General features: G+C 40.2%; 1 protein-coding gene across 3 annotated transcripts in view; it reads right to left on the bottom strand.

The window, feature by feature from the left end:
- The window catches only part of LOC134352854 (metastasis-associated protein MTA1-like), a 181,339-nt gene that overhangs the window by 129,360 nt on the left and 24,606 nt on the right, over positions 1 to 27,373 (bottom strand). For all 3 annotated transcript variants that reach the window (XM_063060373.1, XM_063060371.1, XM_063060372.1), the window contains exon 2: positions 7,237 to 7,304. In XM_063060373.1, the coding sequence (XP_062916443.1) occupies positions 7,237 to 7,304 (68 nt within the window). The remainder of the gene's footprint in view (positions 1 to 7,236; positions 7,305 to 27,373) is intronic.

The following is a 27,373-nucleotide window of genomic DNA, read 5'->3' as shown; positions in this document are numbered from 1 at the left end:
TTTTGTGTGTGTTGCTTAGATCCACACTCTAAACTCCAGAAATAGACACACTATTCCAAACTGTCATGGAAAATTATCAGCAGGTAAAAAATGAAATAATTTGGAGATTGACTCAATACCTTAAAGGTCTAACATCCCTCCCTGGGATTCCCTGAACCACAACTCCTCAAAAACTGAGATGAGCATCAAGATGGTATCAAGAACCTCAGGAGCATATGGCAGTAGCACACAAAATCCCAGCAGAAACACTGGAAAGACATAACACCTCTCCATCATCCCAGCCTCCTGGCAACTCTAACCTTATTTGTGGTTGTCTGGGACTCACAGACTATCAGGTCAGAACAATTCATCCAACATCTCCCAGGAAGTGATATTTTTCTCCAATGCAAACATGGGTAGTGATGTTAAAAATTATACTGAAGACTTTAACATAACCTGCCAAAGAGAGCATCAGAGTTGACAAAGGTTAAGAATTGAAGCAGTAAGAGAAATGCGGGACTGACAACTCCATTCTTCAATCTCATTTCGGTTACACTAGGTAATGAATGCATCATACTCATGTGGATAAACTAAATTATAACTTCACCAGGGAGGAATATTTCAATTCCTAAATTACATTGAGGTAAATATGCAAGGTTAGCATCGCATGGACATGGGCTAACAGGGCTATTTAGGGGTGATGACATTGTGATGGGATGGAAGCTAGGTGTAGTGGCAGTAAAGGAAGGTGGTGTACATGGACATGCAGCCAATTATGATGTTAAATAAATGAAATGGAATGCTGTTAGTGAAAGGTCACAATAGCCAAGGGTGCAAGATCCTTAGCTGAAGACAAGAGACATTTCAGACACTTTGGTGTGGGAAGGGTAGTTGTCAGTACAGATATACTGGAATGAAGAAACTGGATTTAAGGGGAAGGAAAAAATAAAAGGAAAAATAGAAACTAGTATAGATTTGATGGGCATGTCAAAGATATCAATGACAGCACAACCCCAGGGACAGAAGTTTAAGAGTTGGGACATAAATAAGTAAGAACACTGGAAACAAGAGGAATGTGGTTAACTGGTCAGCAAAGAAGCAGAAGATGGCAGTCAATCTAATCTGAAAGCAGAGAGGAACTGGAGTTGAACCGTTCAACCTATGAAAGAGACAAAAGTAAAGCAATGTTTTCAACTGCTGAGAACTGCTGGAAATCAAGTAAAACAGAAGACACTGAAACTTTTGGTAATGAGACAGCTCAGGCCTGCCATCATTTCCAACTCAGAATTTATATGCTACTGTTAGCAGTCTTTGTTTTATACTTGTTCAAAATTATTACATACCATTAGTATAACAAAATATGATGAGTGCGGGGCAACAGCAGCATCAGGAGAATACCTGAATCATTTGTTGAAAAACAACAAACAACGTCAGGCTTTCAGTCCCCACCTACGATGCCATGTTTGATTAAAAGGTTACAGTACAAATACAGAGCATTTGTATCTTTTTCAGTTTTATGTAAGATATAAAAACATTCAGCATTGTAGTCTATTTCTGGTGCTTTGAGATCAACAGGCGCTTTAGCACTACAAATAATTAAACATTTAACGCCATGCCTTTCTTACAATTCGGCAATCAGCATGCTGAATATTTACAATTGCCTTCAATTTTCAGTTCAGAGTGTGAGATCTTTCCTCATTTCATGATCAGTATATGGCGTGTGTTCACTCCGACACTGACAAATCCACTTTCAATATACACTTGAGGTCTTCATTTTTCACTTTCTGCAGTGCTTTTCTATTTCCATTAATTTCTGTTCATTACATATTTGAGGTCATTTCTCAGAACTGTCTGTGGTGCATAGAGACCCTGCGCATCGCCTGGGAACCTTCCCACCGTCCTGTGGAATTTTCCATTTGTTACATCATGTCAGAGCTCAAGAATCTTTTGGAATTCAGAGGTTTTCAGATAAGGGATCTGATTACTTTAATTATGGGTAGTATTCAATGAAATGATAGCCAGAGCGATGTAGAAAACAGATGTTTTTGATTTCTCCGGAAGCTTACTGATACTTCTCAGGAATAGAACCCTTATATAAAACTTGAGGACTGCCTATAATAGTAATCACTAGTGCCCTTAACAAAAGTCTTAAATATATTAATTGTCTTGGTCTCCACATCTCTGAAAAGGTAATGCATTCCAAATATTTATGACCTTCAGAAAAATATTTCTTCCCATCTTTGTCTCAAATGGATCACCACTTAAACCATGCACCCTTGTTCCATAAAGGAAACGGCAACTACCTTGTCAGACCTGATCAGAGTACTGTACTTCAATAAGGTTAGTTCTTATTTTTCTGAACATTAATATGGGCCCAAATTGCTCAACCTTTCCAGGTAAGACACAACATCCATAACCCATCTAATGAGTTTAAACTGCCTCCAATACAAATGTACCCCTCCTTCAATCTAGATCAAAGCTATCTACAATACCCCAGGTTCAGTCTTACCAATAGGAATAGATAAAATCTCCTACACCTTCCATCCATGTTGCAATAAAGATCAAAATTCTAATTACATTATTTACTGCAGCTGCACATTAATTAGTTTTCCATGTATAACTTCTGCAACAAATTACTGTAAATGGATGGTTAATCTGTGAAAGTGCAATATTAGGAAGATGCACATCCAACCAAGTTAGCAATGACCAGATATATTCACTGGATCATTAAATATGCAGATTCAGATAAAAATACAAGTAATGAAACAGCACACAATATCACATTTAAATTAAAGTCTGCCTGCATGTTTCCCAACATCATTCATCAGATTATGGTAGAAGAACAACCAGCTACAAAAGAATGCAGAAAATGCTGCTAAAAAGCAATGAAGACAACAATCATAACCAATGTCTTCTTAAAGTTACTCTGGGGAATGCTGCAACACTGACAGAACCTTGTTCTGACCTTGTAATTCTCCACATTGAACTGATTTTAATCTTGCTTCTGTGGCCAAGTAGAGATGGAATGCAAAGCAAAGGCCAGGGACTTGCTTTACATACCAACATCGCTGTAAGAAACCAATGCACAACATTGATACCAGTCTCACAATAAAACACTCACGCACTAGTATTACTGAAGGCTTCATCAGTTAGTCATGCAGCACAGAAAGAGCCCTAAGGCTCAGTGTTCATCAAAGACCAGTCTATACTAAATCTATTTGTTAATAATAAATCTTCTATTATTAAACATTGTGAGAATGCCTTTCCCTCCAATTATTCACTGAGGCATTATGTTCCAAATCCAAACCACCCTCTGAACTAAAAGCTTCTTTCTCAAATTTCCTTTGCGTCTAACCCAAACCTATATTCTCGGGCTTTAGACACCTTTGACAAGGGGGAAAATTTTCCCACTACCTACTCTTTGACTTGCATGATTTTACATACCTTCATTAGGTTCCCCCTCAGCCTTCTTCACTCCAAGGAAAATAATACCATTTATCCAGTTTGTCCTCACAATTAAAACATTCCTTCCTTGGCAATGACATGGCCAAACACTTCAGCACACACTCCAGTACAAAGTGGTGACCAAAACTGTGCCAAACCGAAGTTTAATAAAGCTATATCATAACCTTCCTACTCTTGTATTCCGTGCCCCAAGTTAATGAAAGCAAGCACCTCATATACTTTCTTCACCCCCTTACTTACTGCACTGCGACATTCAGGGACTCTCGTGCACTGAGATACTCAATGTCCTTTAAGGCCCGACCCATTCATTACATATCCTTCAAGTCAAATAGCACCTTAGGACCTCCACCTCCATGCCAACTCATTTGTCCATCTACATTAATCCCATCTGTCAGCATTAGGACCATAATTTTTAAAAAATATTCTTTTACAATAATTTCAGACCAATAAATGATTTAGAAGAGGATATCAGTGTTCCTTTTTGATGCATCCTATATTGAAACCTGCTGCGTTCACCAGCAACTTTGATGTGTGTTGCTTGAATTTCCAGCATCTGCAGAATTCCTGTTGTTTGCGTTTTAAAATTCACGACTGCGAAGCCTCTTCCGGTGATGCCTACACCGAAGGAGTTTAGATCCTCTCTTCGACGGGAGTTCAGTGAAACCCTCTCTCACTGCTCCCCATCTGTAATTTCTTCGGCTCTTCAACTTTTCGACCACATTTTGCCTATCATTTTGGATCTCCCCTTCCCCCTCCCACTTTCAAATCTCTTACTAACGCTTCCTTCAGTTAGTCCTGACGAAGGGTCTCGGCCTGAAACGTCGACTGTATTTCTTCCTAGAGATGCTGCCTGGCCTGCTGCGTTCACCAGCAACTTTGATGTGTGTTGCTTGAAACAGTCATGGATATTTTTAGAGTGATATACTGTGATTGTAATTTAGGGAAAAAAATAACTGCATGAGGAAAGCCACTATAAACAACTAAAAAATGCTTTAATTACTCAGCAAGTAAGGCAGCTTCTGAAGTGTGCGGAAGAGATGGTATTTTGGTTAAGTGCCTTTCCTTCAAACAAATGCTGACCTGAAATATTAGTTTATTAATGTTCAGCCAGCCATTTCCAATACTTATCTTTTAGCCAGTGCAATTGTCTCATTTATTCAGCACCGACATGCCTCCTAGCAATAGTTCAGGTACACCCCACGCTAGAAATTAATACCTCATGTGTCTAACACAGTAAAAGGTTTCTCCTATCACCAATAAAGACACCTGTGCAAATGACAGTCCACAGAGCTTCCTAATAATGAGTTTCCACCTTTTGCGGCCCTGGGATCAAAGTACACTGCCTTGAACACCCTCCCCCACCCAATTATTACAACAAAAGAAAAAAAATCACAACTGCCTTAAACAGGGAAGAATAGAAACCTAAAATCATCATGGTTTAACCACCAGAGATGCAATGCTGGAAACAGGAAATGAAAAGTGAAGGATATACTCAGCAGGGCAGGTCGCAACTATGGAGAGAGAAACAGAAACAATACTTAAATTGATTTTGTTGCAAAAGAACATAAAATGTTAGCCCACTTTTCCAATGTTGCCTGATCTGGTTTTGTAATCGCCAGAACCAGAAGATTTCTGAATGCTATGAGCACACTTAAGGACCAATTAGCCTGTTGAACAAAGACACACAAAAGCTATCCAAATAAAAGAACACATGCACTGAAACTGTGAAAGAGATGCTATACAAAAATAGTCTAAAAATAACATTTCATACAAAATGCTGGAGGAACTCAGCAATCAGACTAGGGTTAGCCTGAAAATTGATTGTTTATTCATTTCCATAAATGCTGCCTGACCTGTTGAGTTCCTCCAGCATTTTGTTGGAGTTGCTGAAAATAACAGTGGTCAATATCAAACACATGATAATCTCATACAAACTCCAATTTGAAATGTAGAACAGTCATTGCTGCAGGTGTGTGGTTACAAATTCATTAGCTCTCTGCCCAAAGGTACCAACTTATACTGGGATGTCTGTTGTTCATAAACTCTCTCAAGCACCTCATCCAAATGACCATGCTCTAATTGATAGCAAGGGAGCTCCATACAAGTTGCCACCATACAGCCTCAGAAGCCAAGCTATAACAACTTCCCAGCATGTATAGGAACTCACATGAGCAGGAATCAATAAAAGTAGATCAGGCAGAAGTAGAGGGCCAATGACTAGAGTAATTGTGGGCAATGGAAACAAATAAAAAGTCATATAGCAGTCACTGACAGTTGCAAAAAGTGTCCCAGTCTCTTAACAAGAAATCCATACCAAAAAAATAAGCACATAGATATCAGTCAGTACAACCAAGTTTAAAAGGACATCCTGAAAGATAAGGTTTAAGAGATTTATACTTTATGATCATGTGACTATCTATAGCTCCAACATCATATTTAAGTTTGCTGATGACACCACTGTTGTTGGCCAAACCAAATAAATTGACACTTAAGAGGGAGAACTGAATATGTGGTTGAGTGGTGCCATAGCAACAACTTCTCACTCAACATCAGCGAAGTCAAAGAGCTAATTATCAACTATAGGTGGAAGCAGACAGAGGTCATTGAGCCAGTTAGGAGAACAGAGATGGGGAGAGTCAATAGCTTTAAATTCCTTGATATTAACATATCAGAGGATCTGTCCTGGGACCAGCACAAAATTGTCATCACAAAAACGCATGACAGCACCTCTACTTTCTTAGATGTTTGTGCAGATTCGACAGGTCATCTAAAAGTTTGCCAAACTTTGAGAGAAGCACGGTGGAGAGTAGCCTGACTGCATTATGGCCTGGCACGAAAACATTAATGCCCAGGAACGTAAAATGCTACAGCAAGTGGTGGACACAGTTCAATCACAGGCAAAGCCCTTCCCATCATTTACATGAAGTGCTGACACAAAAAGCAGCATTAATCATCAAAGACTCCAATCTTCCAAGCCATTTCCTTTTCTCACTACTACCATCAGGCAAGAGGTACAGAAGCCTTGGGTCCAACAGCAGGTTCAGGAATAGACATTACCCTACAACCATCAGCTTCTGAATCATCATGGATGACTTCAAACATCACTACGATGAACCTACAGACTCAATTAAAAACTCTTTACAACTCATGTCCTTAGTATTACTTTTTATTTGCAGTGGTCTTCTTTAGTACATTGGTTGTCAGTCTTTTTCCTGTAAGTGCATGCAAAACAATGAATCTCAATGTAACATAAGGTAACATACATATACTTTGATAATAAATTTACTTTGAACTTTAGGAGATAATGAGGGACTGGATGAATGAAAAAGATGTGAGACCACAGACAGCTGACTTTTGGATAAACTCAAGTTTGTGTAGAATAGGAAATAGTCCTGGAAAGTTCTGGAAGGATGGGTTTACAGTTATCAACGGTGTGGATGATGGTTTCAATGAATAAGCCAATAAAGACAAGGCAATGTTACAGAGTAACAGTCACAGTACTGCAGTGCCACACGGAGTCTCTTTTATGAACATATTTATGTTTAAAGCATCAGAAAATGTAATTGCAATGAAATATTTTTATGCTTTTGCTCAGAGTAATCAAAAGTTCTGGAAACAAAGTGCTATTTCAGCAACAGAAAAGAGACAATAAAAACTCAGAACAAGTACACCCAATCAAGTTAGTGAATTGCAGAGTGAAGCATTAATCAGTTGCTGCCTGGCTTTCTAGTGGCTTCCTCGAAGAGGCAGTTTAGCTTTGACTGTGGTTTCATTTAAATGCTAAATGTGTACCTTATTAAGTTCCTCAATTCTTCGGATTAAGAAAGGATTGCTTGATGAATTCTCAAAGTAAACGTAATCTGAAAATGAAAGAAAGATCTTTTGTTATTGACAGTGTACTTAAGATCTTCTGTCTCCTCTTCCTGTGTCCTTAATGCAATTTAACAGTTATCTGATTGGAAAGCTAGGAGTGGAAGGTCCGCATTAACAGCATTACTGATATTATTTAACAACGTCACACTCACTGAAATTTATTAGAAGTTCGTCGTTACAAATTAGTCTGACAAACATCTCACATCCATACCCAGCTATATTTCATGCTAACATTAGGCAGACCAACACACACAAAATGCTGCAGAACTCAGAAGGTCATCCTGATGAAAGGTCTTAACCCAAAACGTGAACTGTTCATTCATTTTCACAGATGCTGCCTGACCTGCTGAGTTCTTCCACCATGTTGTGTGTTGCTCTGGATATCCAGCATCTGCAGAATCTTATGTTTATTAAACAGATCAAATATATTTGCAAGTTTCTAAGGACATAATCAGTAATTATGCTCCTGGATGGATGTTGATTTTATGCAGCCAAAGTTACAGTGGACCAAAGTCCTAACTGCACAACCAGAAATTTACGGCATGGGAGGAAAATATTTGGCCTATCATGTTAGTACTAATTATAAAAGCACCATCTAACATAATCTCGCTTCTGAATTCAAATGTGGGAAGAAATGAAAGATATAACATAAAATTAGAACTATCAACTTTAAACTGACACCATTGCACTATAAAGGTACAGTGCCTTGAAAGGGTATTCAACCCCCACAACTATTTTCACAATTTACTGTCTCGTTTTCTAAATTTAAAAATATTTGAGTTAATCTACAAAACATTGTGCAATATGTCAAATCAAAAGAAAAATTCCAAAACCTGTCAAATATTAAAATCCGAACTTGAGAGGCTGAAAAAAGTATTCATCCTGTTTGTAATTACTATGCTAACTTTCCTCAGGTGCAACATAGTGTATTACCTTACCAACTCACCATATTTGTTTGATGTAGAAAATTAGAGGATAGCCTGTTTTCAATAAATTCAAAAGAATAAATAACCCCTAAAGTCCAAAAGTATGGTAGATTTTCAACAGACTAAACCAAAATGAAGACTAGAGCATTCAAGACAAGTCAGGAAAATAACAGAGAAGCACAAATCTGGGGAAGGGTACATGACCATCTCAAAGGTACTGACCATACCTTAACCATTCCATCATGAATAAGTAGAAAAATAAGAAATCACACTGCCTTGATCAGGTCGCCCCTCTAAACTTAGTCACTGGAGTAGAATAGCATTGGTAAGAGAGGCTACTGTGACATTGCTGTTCACACTGCTAACACATGACTGTGCAGCCAGATTCAAGGAGAACCTGATCATTAAGTTTGCAGATGATACCACAGAGGTGGGGCTCATCAGCAAAAACGATGAAACTATGTACAGGGAGGAGGTCAAACACCTAGAGAGCTGGTAGAGGGATAACAACTTGACGCTTAATATCACCAAAACCAAGGAGATGATCGTCGATTTCAGAAGGTCTCAGCCTGAGCACACACCCCTCAGCACCAGCGGCTCCATAGCGGAGAGAGTGGAAAACATCAAGTTCCTTGGAGTGCAGATCTCGAACAATCTCACCTGGTCCAGGAACATCACTGAGATTGTGAAACGGGCCCAGCAGAGATTGCACTTTCTGAGGAAGCTTAAACAAGCATCACTCCCCACTAACGTTTTAACTATATTCTACAGAGGCGTGGTTGAGAGCGTGCTGACCTTTTGCATCACAACCTGGTATTCCAGCTGCAGTGCTGTCGACAAAAAAGCCTTGCAGAGGGTGGTTAGGGGAGCAGAGAAGGTTATTGGGGTCTCCCTACCTTCTGTCCAAGACCTCTTTCAGAGTCGATGCCTCCAGAAGACACGGTACATCATTAAAGACCCCTCACACCCTCTCCATGAACTGTTTGCTCTTCTGCCATCAGGCAAACGCTACAGGAGCATCAAAACTAAAACCACAAGGCTACTAAACAGCTTCCTCCCACAGGCAGTCAGATTGCTAAATAGCTGCTCCACCTGACTCTGCTTTGGACACTTTTAACTTGCACTGGACACTTATAACTGATTTAACTGACATGTGGCTGTTGTGTTTTACTATTTATTGTTATGTTTATTATTTAGTCTTGCATTTGTTATGTTACGATTGCACTGCCCCTGAGGAACGCTGTCTCATTCTGCCCTGCAGAGCTGATGTACGGTTAGAATGACAATAAAGTTTTTTGAATCTTGAATCTCTCTGAGTGAGATGCAGAAGTTAGCGGGTGCAACTGAAGATGAAATTCACAGCTTCACTAACACCTTGCACAAAAAGGGTATTCCTGACTGGCAAGGAGGAAGCCCTGACTAAAAAAAACTCCTATCTTTCCCCATAAAGACTTTGCAAAGTGTCACAGAGAAGACTGTCCAGATGCGGAAGAAGATTTGTGGTTGAATGAGACAGAAGTGGAACATTTTGGCCTTAACACTAAGCAGTGCGTGTAGTGTAAATCTAATACTGCACATCAGCGAGGTAACACCAACCCTACTGTAAAGTATGGTGGAGGGAGCATCATGCTATGGGGATGTTTTTCAGCAGCAGGGACTGGAAATCCAGTCAGGATTGATGGGAAGGTGAATGCTGCTAAACATACAGAGATCCTAGATAAAAACTTGCTAGCCTCTGCCAGAAAGCTTAAACTGAGGATGACGTTAGTCTTTCAGGGCAACGACCCAAAGAACGCTACCAGAGGAACCATGGAGTGGCTTCAAATGAAGAAAATTGATGAGCTTGAGTGGCTCAGAGCCCTGACCTTAACCCAATCAAACAACTCTGGCAAGATGTCGAGATCAATGTCCACCGCTACTCCCCAATGAACTTGGCACAGCTTGAGCAATTTTGCAAGGAGGAACAGACAAATCTTGCTTCATTACATTTTGTGAATAGTCAGTATCCAAAGACTACTGACTGCAATAGCTGCAAGTGGCACGGCACAGCAGCAGCGGCCTTTCGGATCTGGTGCTACTTTAATTTAGTTTTTAAATTTAAGGCACAACTTTTTCTGATTAGGGAAATGGATAACGGAGTGACTATCTACCATCGCCAGATACTGCTACAATACAGAGATCGCCCAAAAACAAACCTTCATGAAGATCTGCTGGTTAAATTGCGCGACCTCGGCTTGCTGAGGAAATCAGGCCCGCAGTCCTCGGAATTGCCTGATGCCGGTGGCCGGAGTTGGAGACGTCGTAAGCGGTGTGTGAGGAAGTGGAAGCGAGGCGAGTGGGCAGGAGTCTGTGCCAGGAAAAAAGCAAGCCCTAGCCGGCTGGCTTTCCCGTCCATTCTGCTCTCCAATGGACATTAAATTGGACTACATCCAACTCCAACGAAATACTCGGCGGGAGCACAGAAACGGACGAAATCCCGACACCACCATTCAGCTGTTTATTTACGTAACAGTTTTTCCCCAAGCCATCCTACTGCCCTCTGCTTTATTGTAATGCCTGCACTGTTCTGTGTACTTTATGCAGTCCTGGGTTGGTCTGTAGTCTAGCGTAGTTTTTGTGTTTTGTGTTGTTTTACATAGTTCAGTGTAGTTTTTGTATTATTTCATGTAGCACCATGGTCCTGAAAAACATCTCATTTTTACTGCGTACTGTACCAGCAGTTATGGTCGAAATGACAATAAAAAGTGACTTGACTTGAAGAGATGGTTCAGCTAAGTACTGAGCAAAGGGGAATGAATACTTTTGAACTGTTGACATTTCAGGTTTTGAATTTTTAGTTTTTCATGTTTTCTGGCTTTACTGTGAAAAAAGGAGCATGAGAGTCACAAATAAAACAAATTCTCAGTTAAATCGATCAAAATCCCTAGTTGTAATACTCATTTATGTGAACAAAAAGTTGGGAGCTGAATACTTTTACAAGGGACTTTAGTTCCAGGTTACATAAGGATTCCATTCCTGAGAACTATCTGTAAGCTGATTTTTCTCCAAGTTAAAAAAAAGCATTATCTATAGATACCCATATCATAATTGCTCTGCGTACATGTCCTATAATTCCTTCATTTCACAGAATAATCATCCTAGCACAACCTATAACTAAACTAATAGGTCTTTGGTAACCCGGGGAGCCCCTTAATTTAAAAGGTAAGCATTGCTTATATGTGTCTGGAGAAAATCTTCCACACAGTTCAAGCATGTACCTACTGTGCACTGTGTGGGTCGAGTTATTAATGTGATACAACTCAGTATCATATTATAACACTTCTGCTTATATTATTATATGATGGGACATTCATATAATTTTAGTAAATCCAAGGCCCCCAGAAGTTACAATATTTAAGATCTGCTCAATTGCTGATTACAATTTGTAAATTGAATACTTATGCACTGGATTACAATATGAAAGTTTGACTTACAACATTCTTTCACTCCACCTTCTCCAATATTAACTATATTTTAAAGCCTGTAATTAAAAACATGCTACTGAAAGTGACGAGGTTGTTGGTTTATCAGAAAAGTTCAATTAGAACATAGAGCATAGAATAGTACAGCACAGTACAGGTCCTTCGGCCCACAATGTTGTGCCGACCCTCAAACCCTGCCTCCCATATAAGCCCCCACCTTAGATTCCTCCATATACCTGTCTAGTAGTCTCTTAAACTTCACTAGTGTATCTGCCTCCACCACTGACTCAGGCAGTGCATTCTACGCACCAACCACTCTCTGAGTAAAAAACCTTCCTCTAATATCCCCCTTGAACTTCCCACCCCTTACCTTAAAGCCATGTCCTCTTGTATTGAGCAGTGGTGCCCTGGGGAAGAGGCACTGGCTATCCACTCTATCTATTCCTCTTATTATCTTGTACACCTCTATCATGTCTCCTCTCATCCTCCTTCTCTCCAAAGAGTAAAGCCCTAGCTCCCTTAATCTCTGATCATAATGCATACTTTCTAAACCAGGCAGCATCCTGGTAAATCTCCTCTGTACCCTTTCCAATGTTTCCACATCCTTCCAAAAGTGAGGTGACCAGAACTGGACACAGTACTCCAAGTGTGGCCTAACCAGAGTTTTATAGAGCTGCATCATTACATCGCGACTCTTAAACTCTATCCCTCGACTTATGAAAGCTGACACCCCATAAGCTTTCTTAACTACCCTATCCACCTGTGAGGCAACTTTCAGGAATCTGTGGACAGGTACCCCCAGATCCCTCTGCTCCTCCACACTACCAAGTATCCTGACATTTACTTTGTACTCTGCCTTGGAGTTTGTTTTTCCAAAGTGTACCACCTCACACTTCTCCGGGTTGAACTCCATCTGCCATTTCTCAGCCCACTTCTGCATCCTATCAATGTCTCTCTGCAATCTTTGACAATCCTCTACACTATCTACAACACCACCAACCTTTGTGTCGTCTGCAAACTTGCCAACCCACCCTTCTACCCCCACATCCAGGTCGTTAATAAAAATCACAAAAAGTAGAGGTCCCAGAACAGATCCTTGTGGGACACCACTAGTCACAATCCTCCAATCTGAATGTACTCCCTCCACCACCACCCTCTGCCTTCTGCAGGCAAGCCAATTCTGAATCCACCTGGCCAAACTTCCCTGGATCCCATGCCTTCTAACTTTCTGAATAAGCCTACCGTGTGGAACCTTGTCAAATGCCTTACTAAAATCCATATAGATCACATCCACTGCACTACCCTTCATTCACTGATCTCTGTTTGGAAAAGAAAGTTATCTTTTAAGCCTAAGAAAAAGAAGAATCCAATACTTAAAAATCAAATAATGAAGAAGAACCAACTGGATGTTGTAACAAGGCATGTGTAATAGTGGCGATCCTGCTACCAATACACACAGCTCATGTTCGCTTTAAAACCAACAATTCATTGGGGTTAAGTATCGTTCCTTCCTAAAGCTGTTTTTCACCATGAATAGCAAGCCATTCTTACTGAGTAAGGAGACATCGTACCAATATTGCCACAACGTATTTTAATAAGCCTTTACGATTCCTAAAAAAAATTAAATGTTTTCCAGGAACGCACCTCTTTCATAAATCAAAGAATGGCGTGCAGTGCCACTAAGGTATTTCTTTTCTCATTTAAACCACTTTAAGAAAAATTTGCAAAGTTAATCTAAGTAAACAGATCCTTTTTCAATTGTTCTGGTTCAGCTTTTGTACTGACAAATTCACTACACAAAAAAGTCTTATCAAATCATATTTAATTATCACTCAAACCATACACAGATACAGCTGAATGAGACAGCATTCCTTTGGGGCCAAGGTGCAAAACATTCAAAATAGCAAACATACTTCAAAATAGCAGGTAACATAATTCAAAATAGTAAGCAAAGAAGCATATTCACTCAAAAAAACATAACCCAGCAACGATGTCTAGCAATCAATGGTACAGTCTCCCAGCAGTGTGCAGGCGCACGCAATCCAGCCTGTCATTCCACTGCTTGAACACAGGAGGGCAGCACCGACAGGAGAGGCCAGGCTCCAACCAAGTGCGTACAGTGCCTCAGTGTCTTTCACTTGATCTGCAGCAGCAGGCAAGCCCAAATCTCGAGACCAAGTCCTCGCCACAACCAAGGCTCCCATATTGTCTGTCCCTCCACCGGTCAAGGCTGGAGCAACTTTCATCATCGCTGTTGAGAGCCTTGCAATCGCAAGCGAAATGTCTGAGACCATCTCCCATGCACCAACGTTGATTCTTCTGAGCAATACGGTCTGCAGCCAGCTCAGTTCCTCTGTACCCAAACCGGCTCCAACAGCCGAACCAGTCCTTTTGACACCGCACCGCCAACACCAGTCCAGCTACTCCGATCAATGAGCAGCTCAATGATGGAGTGTGGAGCCCTGAAGTACCCAAAGTTCCTGGAGTAGAACTGTTTTGCAATTGTAAAAAAAAACAAATTTTGCAAAGAAAAATAACACCTTTCATTGGCCCCAGAAAGGCAGCTGCATTCGCACACGCCGCCATTTTACCAGAATTACTTATTAAGTCAGAGGCACGTCTATCCTTTTCCAGGAATCCATTTCAAAAACTGCATCTCCCCCTTTATTCTGTGGTCACCTAATTACAGGCCCATTGGCAACAGTGCCCATCAAAACATCACCCAGTCACTATTCTTCACACAAGATCCTAACTATTCGACTGCATGGCTCAAAAGAGATACACGTTATAAAATTTCTGCTTATGCAGAGTTTCTTAGCATAGTAAAGACCCAATGCACTTCAGAGGAGAATACTAGTCAGAATGCATCATTAAATCAAAAATAAAATTTACCAAAAACACTATTAGAGAGTATCCAGAGCTTGAAGGATTTCAGGGCCTGCACTTAGCTGACATCAGTGAGTCAAATAGTAATTTTAACTTGGGTATTCCAGAACTTTGTAACATATATTTTACAATTTCTCAAAACAAGAGTTGGCCATTTGGCCAACTGAGACTATGTTAGCTCCAGGTGAAATCCTAACAAGGTCCTTTGCCAAATTTTGACTGATATACCATATTAAACCCTGCCCCTCTTCTTCCCTCCACCCTAGAGGCAAGTAGCTAATTCACCAGCCAATCATGTCTTTGCCACGCTACAGGCAACTAATATTTTGGAGAAGCTAATTTGGTCACAGGGAAAAATGCAAGTTCCACATAGACATCACTTGAGATCAGGATTGAAGTCAAATTACTGCAGTCACTTGACAGATACATCACCCGTATCACCGCTGCAATTTCAATTTGTTGTTTTTTTTAAAAAATGGAGACAGAGGCATTGGGTAGGAAGGACTCATGTTGGGAAGAATGATATCTGAGGATGTACTAGGGGTTCCAAGAATGTGTTGCCTATCAAACTTTAAAAACCTATCTACCATCGTCAGTACATGTTCCTACTCTCAGCTGTGCTGTTAGACAAAACGCTGGCCATCTCTTTGCCTCCATCAACATTGTTTGAACTGCTTAGCTCTTCCAGTTATTTGTTCTTTTGCTCCAGATTCTAAACAACTGTAGTCTCGTATCTACATGTCCATTGTTCGTTTTCTATTATATAACCATATAACAATTACAGCAAGGAAACAGGCCATCTCGGCCCTTCTAGTCCGTGTCGAACTCTTACTCTCACCTAGTCCCACCGACCTACACTCAGCCCATAACTCTCCATTCCTGTCCTGTCCATATAGCTGTCCAATTTAACTTTAAACTACAACATCGAACCTGCCTCAACCACTTCTGCTGGAAGCTCGTTCCACACAGCTACCACTCTCTGGGTAAAGAAGTTCCCCCTCATGTTACCCCTGAACTTTTGCCCTTTAATTCTCAATTCACGTCCTCTTGTTTGAATCTCCCCCACTCTCAATGGAAAAAGCCTATCCACGTCAACTCTATCTATCCTCCTCATAATTTTAAATACCTCTATCAAGTCCCCCCTCAACCTTCTATGTTCCAAAGAATAAAGACCCAACTTGTTCAACCTTTCTCTGTAACTTAGGTGCTGAAACCCAGGTAACATTCTTGTAAATCTTCTCTGTACTCTCTCTATTTTGTTGACCTCTTTCCTATAATTCGGTGACCAAAACTGTACACAATACTCCAAATTTGGCCTCACCAATGCCTTGTACAATTTCAACATTACATCCCAACTCCTATACTCAATGCTCTGATTTATAAAGGCCAGCATACCAAAAGCTCTCTTCACCATCCTATCCACATGAGTTTCCACCTTCAGGGAACTATGCACCATTATTCCTGGATCCCTCTGTTCTACTGCATTCTTCAATGCCCTACCATTTACCACGTATGCCCTATTTTGATTAGTCCTACCAAAATGTAGTACCTCACATTTTTCAGCATTAAACTCCATCTGCCACCTTTCAGCCCACTCTTCTAACTGGCCTAAATCTCTCTGCAAGCTTTGAAAACCTACTTCATAATCCACAACTCCACCTATCTTAGTATCATCTGCATACTTACTCATCCAATTTACCACCCCTTCATCCAGATCATTAATGTATATGACAAATAACATTGGACCCAGTACAGATCCCTGAGGCAAACCACTAGTCACCGGCCTCCAATCTGACACACTGTTATCCACCACCACTCTCTGGCGTCTTTCCATCTAGCCACTGTTGAATCCATTTTACTACTTCAATATTAATTCCCAACCATTGAACCTTCCTAACCAACCTTCCGTGTTGTCAAAAGCCTTACTGAAGTCCATATAGACAACATCCACTGCTTTACCCTCGTCAACTTTCCTAGTAACCTCTTCAAAAAATTCAATAGGATTTGTCAAACATGACCTTCCACGCACAAATCTATGTTGACTGTTCCTAATCAGACCCTGTCTCTCCAGATAATTATATATACCATCTCTAAGAATACTTTCCATCAATTTACCCACCACTGACGTCAAACTCACAGGCTGTGTAATTGCTGGTTTACTCTTAGAACCCTTTTTAAACAATGGAACAACATGAGCAATATGCCAATCTTCCGGCACCATCCCCGTTTCTAATGACATTTGAAATATTTCTGTCAGAGCCCCTGCTATTTCCACACTAACTTCTCTCAAGGTCCTTGGGAATATCCTGTCAGGAGCTGGAGACTTATCCACTTTTACATTCCTTAAAACCATCAGTACTTCCTCTTCTTTAATCATCATAATTTCCATAACTTCCCTACCTTAACATCCTTCTCCTTAGTGAATACCAAAGAAAAGAAATTGTTCAGAATCTCCCCCATCTCTTTTGGCTCTACAAATAGCTGTCCACTCTGATTCTTTAAGGGACCAATTTTAACCCTCACTATCCTTTTGCTATTAATATAACTGTAGGAACCCTTGAGATTTATTTTCACCTTACTTGCCAAAGTGACCTCATATCTTCTTTTAGCCTTTCTAATTTCTTTCTTAAGTTTCTTTTTACATTTTTTATATTCCTCGAGCACCTCAGTTACTCCATGCTGCCTATATTTATTGTAGATATCTCTCTTTTTTCGAACCAAGTTTCTAATATCCCTTAAAAACCATGGCTCTCTCAAACTTTTAACCTTTCCTTTCAACCTAACAGGAACACTACGATTCTATACTCTCAAAATTTCACCTTTATTTCACCTCTATTTCTCAATTACATTCCTCCCATAAAACAAATTGTCCCAATCCATTCCTTCTAAATCCTTTCGCATCTCCTCAAAGTTAGCCTTTCTCCAATCAAAAATCTCAACCCTGGGTCCAGACCTATCCTCCTCCATAATTATATTGAAACTAATAGCATTGTGATCACTGGACCCGAAGTGCTCCCCAACACAATCTTCTGTCACCTGACCTATCTCATTCCCTAACAGGAGATCCAACACTGTCCCTTCTCTAGATGGTACCTCTATGTATTGCTGCAAAAAGCTATCCTGCACACATTTTACAAACTCCAAACCATCCAGCCCTTCTATAGTATGGGCTTCCCAGTCTACGTGTGGAAAAATAAAATCTCCCACAATCACAACCTTGTGCTTATTACAAATATCTAGTATCTCCTTACAAATTTGCTCCTCCAACTCTCGCTCCCCATTTGGTGGTCTATAATTACAACTAATACACTTTTTCTCCTTGATCAGTTCGCAGCGACATGCACGAGAACTGAAAATACACACTCACTTTCAGTTTAGAAATAAGACTATTTCAAGTAGGGCAGTGCAGATCAAGTTGGAAGCTCTCAACCACAAATGAGTTCAAGTTTAGCCTAAGTGACAAGTTCTCTCTCTGTTGTTAGAAACAAAATAAAGTGAGATAAGCATTCAAAGGAAGGCTGAATAACTACAATTCTTAACAACTATAACTTTCAATAGAATATAGAACATTATAGCACAGGAACAAGCATATAACCCGAGATGCCATCTATATAATGTCCATATAATTCATTTCCTGCACCTATCTAACAGTCTCTAATACCTCTACTGCATTTGCCTTCACCACCACCCCAAACACTCACCACTATAAAAGAGACTTACCCCGTACACAGTCACTAAACCTGTCCCTTCCCACCCTACATGCATGTCCTTTGGTGTTAGGAATTTCAAGCCTGGGAAAAAGATATTGGCTCTCCTCTCTATCTACACCTCTCAATGGTATAAACCTCTAGCAGATCTCCCCTGAGCCTCTGCTACTCCTAAGTTTGCCCAGTGGAACAGTTATTCCAAGGCACTTCCTGAAGTAGCAATAAAATGACATCTAGCCACTTGAGAGATGTTTGGAATAATGACTGATACAAATAGATTAATCAGATGACATTTTAGGAGTCTCCTAATAAGTCATCTGATTGACCGCTTTCAATCTTGGCAAACTGAAAACATGGCTACCAGCTACAAAGTCAAGGACATAAAAGAGCACAAAATTGGCAGAGTCCACAGATCTGAACATGGTAGAATTGGGGAAGTTACAGAAGTGGAAAGACCAAGTGTTTTTGGATGGTACTAAAACTGCATGCTTATTGATCTGAATTCTGCACTTGCTGAGACTGCAGCATCTTGTTGTTCAGTGCCGACAATGTCCAATTCACAGCACCAACAATGAATGCCATGATTAACAATGCCACTATTTCAGGTTATTTTGCCATCAAATCATACATACACATATTATTTTAAAAAATGAGTATCAGCGCATCTGCAACAGGTGCACCAGGCTGTAGCTCAACTAGAGCTGCAGGTCAATGACCTTTGGCTCATACGGGAAACTGAAGTGACAGAAAGGCGCTACAAGGGGTAGTCACCCCTGAGTTGCAGGAAGCAGATACCTGGGTGACTGTCAGGAGGGTGAAAGGAAATGGGCAGCCACTGCAGATATCCCTGTAGCTATTCCCCTCAATAATAAGTATACCACTTTAGATACTGTGGGGTTGGGGGGGGGGGTGAAGAAGCAGGAATGATGGGAGGTTCCATAATTAGGAGCAGACACAAGTTTCTATGGATGTGATAGATGGTAGGTTGTCCACCAGGTTCCAGAGTCAGCACTCTAAAGGGAAAGGGTGAACAGCCAGTAGTTTGTTACAATGACATAGGTAGGAAAGGTGAAAAGTAAGGGAGCTATGTCGAAAGCTGAAAAGCAGGACCTCCAGGATAGTAATCTCTGGATTTCTGCCTGTGCCACGCACCAGTGAAGGTAAGAAGAGAAAAGAAGAGAATGAATGTGTAGCTGACGGACTGGTGCATGAGGCACAGTTTCAGATTGCTGAATCACTGGGATCTCTTCTAGGGAAGAATAGACCACTACTAAAAGGATTGGTTACATTTGAACTCGAGGACCAATATCTTTGCATGCAAGTTTGATAGAACTGTTGGGAAGGATATAAACTAATTTGGTAAGGGGATGGGAAACTGAATGATAGGGCTGAGGATGGAGCAGTTGATATACAGGCAGAGTGGTGTGTGCAGTTGCAGTCAGTGGGATGAGTTGCAGTGCAACAGGAGAACAAAATCAAAGTGGTGTCAAATGATTGAAGGTGTTATATTTGAATGCACACAATATACAGAATATGGTATATGACCTTGTAGTGCAGTTAGAGATTGGCAGATATGATGTTGTGGGCATCACTGAGCCGTGGCTAAAAGAAGATTAAGATTGGGAGCTTACCATTGTATTGAAAGGACAGGCTGGTAGGTAGAAGGGTTCTGTTGGTAAAAAATTAAATGAGATCCTTAGAAAGAGGTGACATAGACGCAGAATCTTTGTGGGTAGAGTTAAGGAACTGCAAGGGTAAAAAGACCTTGATGGGAGTATATACAGTGCTCAGAAGAACAGCAAGAACATGTGCTACAAATTACGAGACACAGAAAATGCAAGTCAAATGAGCAATGTTATGACAGTCATGGAGGATTTCAATATGCAGGTAGATCACACGTTGAGTCTGTGGTGCAGAACGCAAATTATTAGCATTCATTCATTTCAAGAAAATTAACTAGAATATAAAAGCAAGGATGTAATGTTGAGACTTCATAAAGCACTGGTGAGGCCTCATTTGGAGTATAGAGAGCAGTTTTGAGCACCTTATCTAATAAAGAATGTGTTGAAACTGGGGAGGATTCAAAGGAGGTTCATGAAAATGATACCAGGGTTGAATGACTTGTCATATGAAGAGCATTTGATGGCTCTAGGCCTGTATTCACTAGAATTCAGAAGAATGAGGGTGACTATCGAATGGTGAAAGGCCTTTAATGGAGTGGACGTAGAGAGGATGTGGTGGGAGATTTCCAAGACTAGAAGACACAGCCTCAGAATAGAGGAACGTCCATTTAGAACAGGGATGGAGGAATTTCTTTAGCCAGAGAGTGATGAAACTGTGGAATTCATTGCCATAGGCAGCTGTGGAGGCCAAGTCATTATGTATATTTAAGGTTGATAAATTCTTGATTTGTCAGGGCATAAAGAGATATGGGTGGTGGGGGCGGTGGGGGGAAAGAGGGCAGAACATTGGGGCTGGGAGGGAAAATAGATCAACCATGATGAAATGGTAGAGCAGACTCGACAGGCCAAATGGCCTAATTCTGCTCCTGTATCTTATGGCCTTATTGAGGAAATCGGGTTGGTGATTTTGAATCCAAAGAGCGAGAATTTGTAGAATGCCTATCAAATGGCTTTTTAGAGCAGCCTACTAGGGGATCAGCTATTCTGTATTAGTTGTTGTGTAATGAACTGGATTGAATTAGGGAACAAGGTAAAGGAACCCTTAGGAGGTGATGATCATAATATGATAGAACTCACCCTGCAATTTAAGAGGAAGAAGCTGAAGTCAGGTGTGTCAGTACTACAGTGGAGTAAAGGCAATAACAGAGTCAACAGAGAGAAGAGCTGGCTAAAATTGATCGGAAGGGGTCACTAGTGGAATGACAGCTGAACAGCAATGGCTGGAGTTTCTGAAAGCAATTCAGAAGGCAAAGGATAGATACATACAAGATAGGTACAAGTATTCTAAAGGCAGGATGACAAACTGTGGCCAACATGGGAAGTCAAAGAGGGCATATAATACAGCAAAAATCAGTGGGAAGTTAGAGGATTGGAAAGTTTCCAAAAGGCGGCAACTAAAAAGGCGTAAGGGGTGAAAAGATGAAATAAAGATAAGTCAGCCAATAAAATCAAAAAGGGAGTTTCAGAAGGACTTTGGGCAAGCAGCCATACATGAGGCTGCTTAGCAAGTTAATAGCCTATGGTATTTCAGGAAAAATACTTGCATGGACAGAGAGTCTGCTGACTGGCAGGAGGCAGAATGGGAATAAAGGGAGACTTTTCTGATTGTCTGCCAGTGACCAGTGGTGTTCTGCAAGGATCGGTGTTAGGAGTGCTTCTTTTTAAGTTGCATCTCAATGATTTGGATGACAGAATCGTTGCTTTGTGGTCAATAAAAAGATAGGTGGAGGAGCAGGCAGGCTGCAGGAGTACTTAGATTAGGAGACTAGGCAAAGAAGTGGCAGATGGAACAGAGTATCAAGAATTGTACAATCATGCACTTTGGTAGAAGGAATAAAAGTGCAGACTATTTTCTAAACTAAAAGCTGAGATGCAAAGGGACTTGGGATCCTCGTGCAGGATTCGCTGAGTCGACGGTAAGGAAGGCAAATACAATGTTAGGATTAATTTAGAAAGGAATAGAATATAAAAATGTGGATGTAATGCTGAGGCTTTATACCGCACTGGTGAGACTGCACTTGGAGTATCATGAGCAGTTTTCGACCCCCTTACCTAAGAAAGAATGTGATGATACTGGAGAGGGTTCAAAGGAAATTCAAGAAAATTATTCCAGGATTGAACAGCTTATCATGTGGTTCTGGTCTATACTTGCAGGAATTAAGAAGGGTGGGGGGGGGAAGAAATCTCATTGAAACCTATTGAATATTGGAAGCTCTGGATAGAGTGGATGGGAACAAGATGTTTACTGTAGTGGGGGGAGTATAGGACCAGAGGGCACAACTTCAGAATAGAGGGACATCCATTTAGAACAGATGAAGAGGAATTTCTTTAGCCAGAAGCTGGTGAATCTTTCGAATTTGTCGCCACAGGCGGCCGTGGAAGTCAAGTCATTGAGTGTACTTAAGGCAGAGGCTGATAAATTCTTGATAAGCAAGGGCGTGAAAGGTTACGGGAGAAGGCAGGAGAATGGGGTTGAAAGGGAAATGGATCAGCCATGAAGAAATGGCGGAGCAGATTCAATAGGCTGAATGGCCTAATTCTGCTCTAATATCTTGTGCTCTAAACACTGAATGTTACACTTAAGACATCAGAAATCTAATTATGCAACATATCTGTAATGTTATTTTGAAAAGAATAGCAATTTCACAAAAAGCAGGACCTAGCTAACACTATTATGTGTTAAACATTAAAAAAAAATCCAAATTTCCATTTCCAATTCTACCGAACAAAATGGACATATTTGTGTTGGATACAAAAGGATTCTGCAGGAATTACCTCATCTCAATTGACGACCCAGCAATATTTACTGTTCAATCAATAATTCTGATAAATAGATCATCTGGTCAAACATCACACTGGAGATCATGAACCAAACCAAGTATGAATCAGCTACTGCATTTTCCACATTATAACAGTTAAAACACTCCAAAAGAATATCATTAGCTACAAGGCACTTTTGGATCCTTCACTAACTCTCAGAATCAAAATTTGCACCATTAATTTTTTGATTCTGGAATGAATGATGAAGCCAATAAGGCGCCGGATTCTTCCACAGATGGGGCAAGAAGTGCTCGACAGAATTGATAGTTGAGTACTTAAGAGCTTGCGTAGGGCTTCTATTTCCTAAACATGGACCAGGGATTCTCCATAGTATATTGTATGATCCTTCATCACGTTGAGAGTTCAAGGGCTATGGACTCCCAAGTATCGTTTAGGATGTTTGCAATGTTTCCTCTCAAGGAATCTTTGAGGCACTCCTTAATCTTTCCCTTTATCCACCTGGTATCTTCTTTAGAACCTTTGCTTTGAGATTCTGGTTATTAGATAGGTGAATGATGTCAGGGCATCAATAGGGATCTTGGACTGGGAGAGAAACAAACAGTACTGTTGGTGAATCCGGAGAATTTTCTGCTGACAGCCTTGTTGGTATCTTTCAAGTCAACTGGAGTCTAAAGTCATCAGTACATGCGTGCACATGTGTAATAAAAAAAATTTGCTTACAGCAGCTTCACATTCACATGCTATTAGAGACACAACATTTAAAGTCAAAGTAAATTTTATTAAAGCACATACACAGACAGGTTAGAGTTTGTAAAATGTGTTCAGGAAAGTTTTCTAAATCAATATATAGAGGTACCAACTATAGAGGATGCAATATTAGATCTCCTATTAGGAAATGAGTTAGGACAGGTAACGGAAGTGTGTGTAGGGTAACACTTTGGTTCCAGTGATCATAACACCATTAGTTTCAATTTGATCATGGATAGATTTGGTCCTCGGGTTGAGGTTCTAAACTGGAAAAAAGTCAAATTTAAAGAAGTGAGAAAGGATCTAAAAAGCGTGGATTGGGACAGGTTGTTCTCTGGCAAGGATGTGACTGGTAAGTGGGAGGCCTTCAAAGGAGAAATTTTGAGAGTGCCGAGTTTGTATGTTCCTGTCAGGATTAAAGGCAAAGTGACTAAGAATAAGGAACCTTGTTCTTAAGGGATATTGGAACTCTATATGATAAAGAAGAAGAGAGAGATGTATGACATGTATAGGGAACAGGGAGCAAATAAGGTGCTTGAGGAGTATAAAAAGTGCAAAAAAATACTTAAGGAAGAAATCAGGATGGCTAAAAGAAGACATACGGTTGCTTTGGCAGTCAAGGTGAAGGATAATCCAAAGAGCTTCTACAGGTATATTGAGAGGAAAAGGATAGTAAGGGATAAAATTGGTCCTCTTGAAGATCAGAGTGGTCAGCTAGAAAAGGAACCAAAAGAAATGGGGAGATCTTAAATTGTTTTTTTGCGTCTGTATTTACTAAGGAAACTGGCAAGGCCTGTTTCTGTGCTGTAATGTTCTATGGTTCTATATCACCATATACAACCCTGAGATTAATTTTCTTGAGCTCATACTCAATAAATCTATATAATAATAACCATAACAGAATCAATGAAAGATTGCCCCACTCAGATGTTCAACCAGAGTGCCGAAGACAACGAAGTTCAAAGTAAAAATTATCAGAGTACACATGTCTCCACTTAAGATTCTTTTTCCTGCGGGCATACTCAACAAATCTATAGAATGTAAACAGGATCATGAACAACAAATTGCAAATGCAAATAGAAATAGCAATAAATAACGAGAGCATGAAATAACAAGATAGAGAGTGCTTAATGTGAGACCATTGGTTGTGGACACAGACACACAGCTTCTCTCCTTTTCGACTTCTTGTCTTGCCTTCCCTTTTCTTCTTTTAGTTTCTTGTGGGTATCTTTGAATTTGCTAAATTCTCAAGTAATTAGGAATTGTTTATCCTCTTCTCTCTCTTTTCTTTTTTCTTCTTTCTAGGATGTGCATCTTGATCTTGCGAAGGTACATTTAGTTCACTGGAATATTCTCTTATTAATCCCTCTATTGCTCCCTTTATGACTTGATCTCTCCTCCTGGGTTCCTCATCCACAATGAATCCTCCATTTTCATATCTCTATTGACTCCTTTGTTTTTGACCTTCCATTGACCCAGCTGGGTTTTGGTTTCTGCATCTACTTTTACAAGCAGCTTTTTGTCTCCCACTTGAAGTTCATGCAATAACTTTAATGCACAGAGAGTTTAGTTTAGACTCACAAAAACCAAATGCCTGCAACTTTCCTGAAGCTCCTGGAACTCTTCCAGTTTAAAATCAACTACATCTTGCAAGTAACTGCCTAACTAACATAGAAAAGCTTTCTCAGATAATGTTGCCTACAAAAATTGTTGTAGTTGGACCACTGCTTTTGTTATTTTCACAATTCCTCTCAGCAGCATGGTCCTTCCTTGGTCCAATAGGCTTTCCAACCAGAAGCACAGAGGTTGACACTAATACCTGTTTGCCCCGTGTTGGGGCAACTGTTCATGGTGTACAGAGACAGTTGTGGCATCAATCAGTGCCTTTCTTAATTCGCTTTCAGTTGACTCTTGCAGGAGATATAGCAACTGGTAGATGGATTTCCAATCAAGTTGTAGTTGGCTCAGCCAATCACAGCCTCACAAGGCTGGCCCTTCTGTTATCACCAATGTGGTTTGCTTGTTGAATTTCACTGTTATGAATGTCATTCCCATAGGAGTTATCTTTCTCTGGTACAAGTTCTTAGTTGGATATCTGCAGGCTTCAGTTCAGTATCTTCGAAATGCCATTCAAATTCATTTTGCGGAATGACTGAAACAGCTGAGTCAGTGAACAAATTCATTTTAATTAATATGCCGTACACTATTGGTGCAAGCCATGTGGCTTGTTCCGATGAAGGATGCGGCCCAAAACATCGACTGCACTCTTTTCCATACATGCTGCCTGGCTTGCTGGGTTCCTAAAGGCATTTTGTGTGTGCTTGGATTTCTAGCATCTGCAGATTTTTCTCCTGTTTTTGCTTGTCTACTGGTAGTTTTCACATTGTAAGTCTCAAGGCTACCCAGTCCTGTGTCACCGTCATTATTAGCAGATTTTTCATCATCATGCAAATTAGTGCCCTTTTTGAATTTGTAACTACACCTTTCTAATCTTTATCTCTTCCCTATGCAGTCCATTTATTTTTGTCTGCCTGACATGCTCTTTGCACGAGTTCTCCTTTGCTGCATGTTCTGTAAGCTTTGCCTTTAAATCTGCATTGGTCTGGCATATGTGAGACCATGCCACAACAGTAACAAATTTGTTCGGCCAGGCCAATTTCTGTTTAGACATAGCAAATTTCTTCATGATCACCGTCATTTCATTCCTGACTGCAACTCAATTGCATCTCAATGTCACTGATACCATTTCAATTGCACTTTTAAATTTAAGTTGTGCTTCAGTTAGGAGCCATTTTTAATGTTTTGTTGTAAGATTACACAAACTAAATGATCTGTCAGTGCATCATTCAGCACATTACCAAACTGACAACGCTCAGACACTTCAATTCACCCAATATATGCTGAAATGCACTTGCCTCATTTTTTCTGCTTATGAAATCAGCATTCTGTAATCAGCAATGGTTTCAGTTCCAAATGTTTATGCATTACTATCATGATATCAGCAAAACTCATTTCAGCTGGTTTGTTTGAAGCGATCAAACTTTAAGAAAATTGTACGCCTTTCCACCTATAACACTCAGTAACACTGGCACTCACTTCTCACTGGGTATTTCACTTACTTTCATAAATTGCTCAATCCATTCAGTATACAAAACCCAAAATCCAATTATCTCTGGTGTAGTTGAACACATCAATCTTTCTGATGTAGCCAGCAATTTCTGCTTTTCTTTTAACTCGACAGTCTCTGTTCATTCCTCAAGAGACAAGTGCTTGACCTTTTCTCACTGAACTTCAACAGGCAGATGGCCATCTTGGGTTCATTTAAAACTTACGCGTTGCCACTGTTAAGTGTTGTAACTCCAAAACATAAAACCAACTGAAAGGAAAACATGGAACAGGGAATGCAAGTTTAACCTCACTGTTACTTTAAACAAGGCGCACACGTCTGACATAGTGGCGTGATGGTGTATGCTATTTACATACTTTTACACATGACCTGCAATGCATTATGTAAACAATAAAGAATACTTAATCAAGCAATATATTTACAATATTACTCAAATATTAAATACACAACAGCTCTGGCTTGCATATCACGTAGATAGCTGGAGCATAATATCTATGGTCAACCCTGACCAACAGACACCCTCATGTCAAAACTTTGTAACTCAGAATCAAACTCGATACAGCAATGAACAAGGCCCTTCGGCCAATGTATCAATGCCAGTTATCAAGACTAATCTCCTTTCTCTTTTTCAGTCCAGAGACTTCCCAGCCATTGCATTTCAAATGCTCATCTATTTATCAACCACTGTGGCAACGTGCCACTCTCTGCACAACATCGATGACTCCTCCATAGAGATCGT

Source organism: Mobula hypostoma, chromosome 10 (genome assembly GCF_963921235.1).
Source record: "Mobula hypostoma chromosome 10, sMobHyp1.1, whole genome shotgun sequence".
NCBI classification, from domain to species: domain Eukaryota; kingdom Metazoa; phylum Chordata; class Chondrichthyes; order Myliobatiformes; family Myliobatidae; genus Mobula; species Mobula hypostoma.
This window is presented reverse-complemented; position numbering and strand designations above follow the sequence as displayed.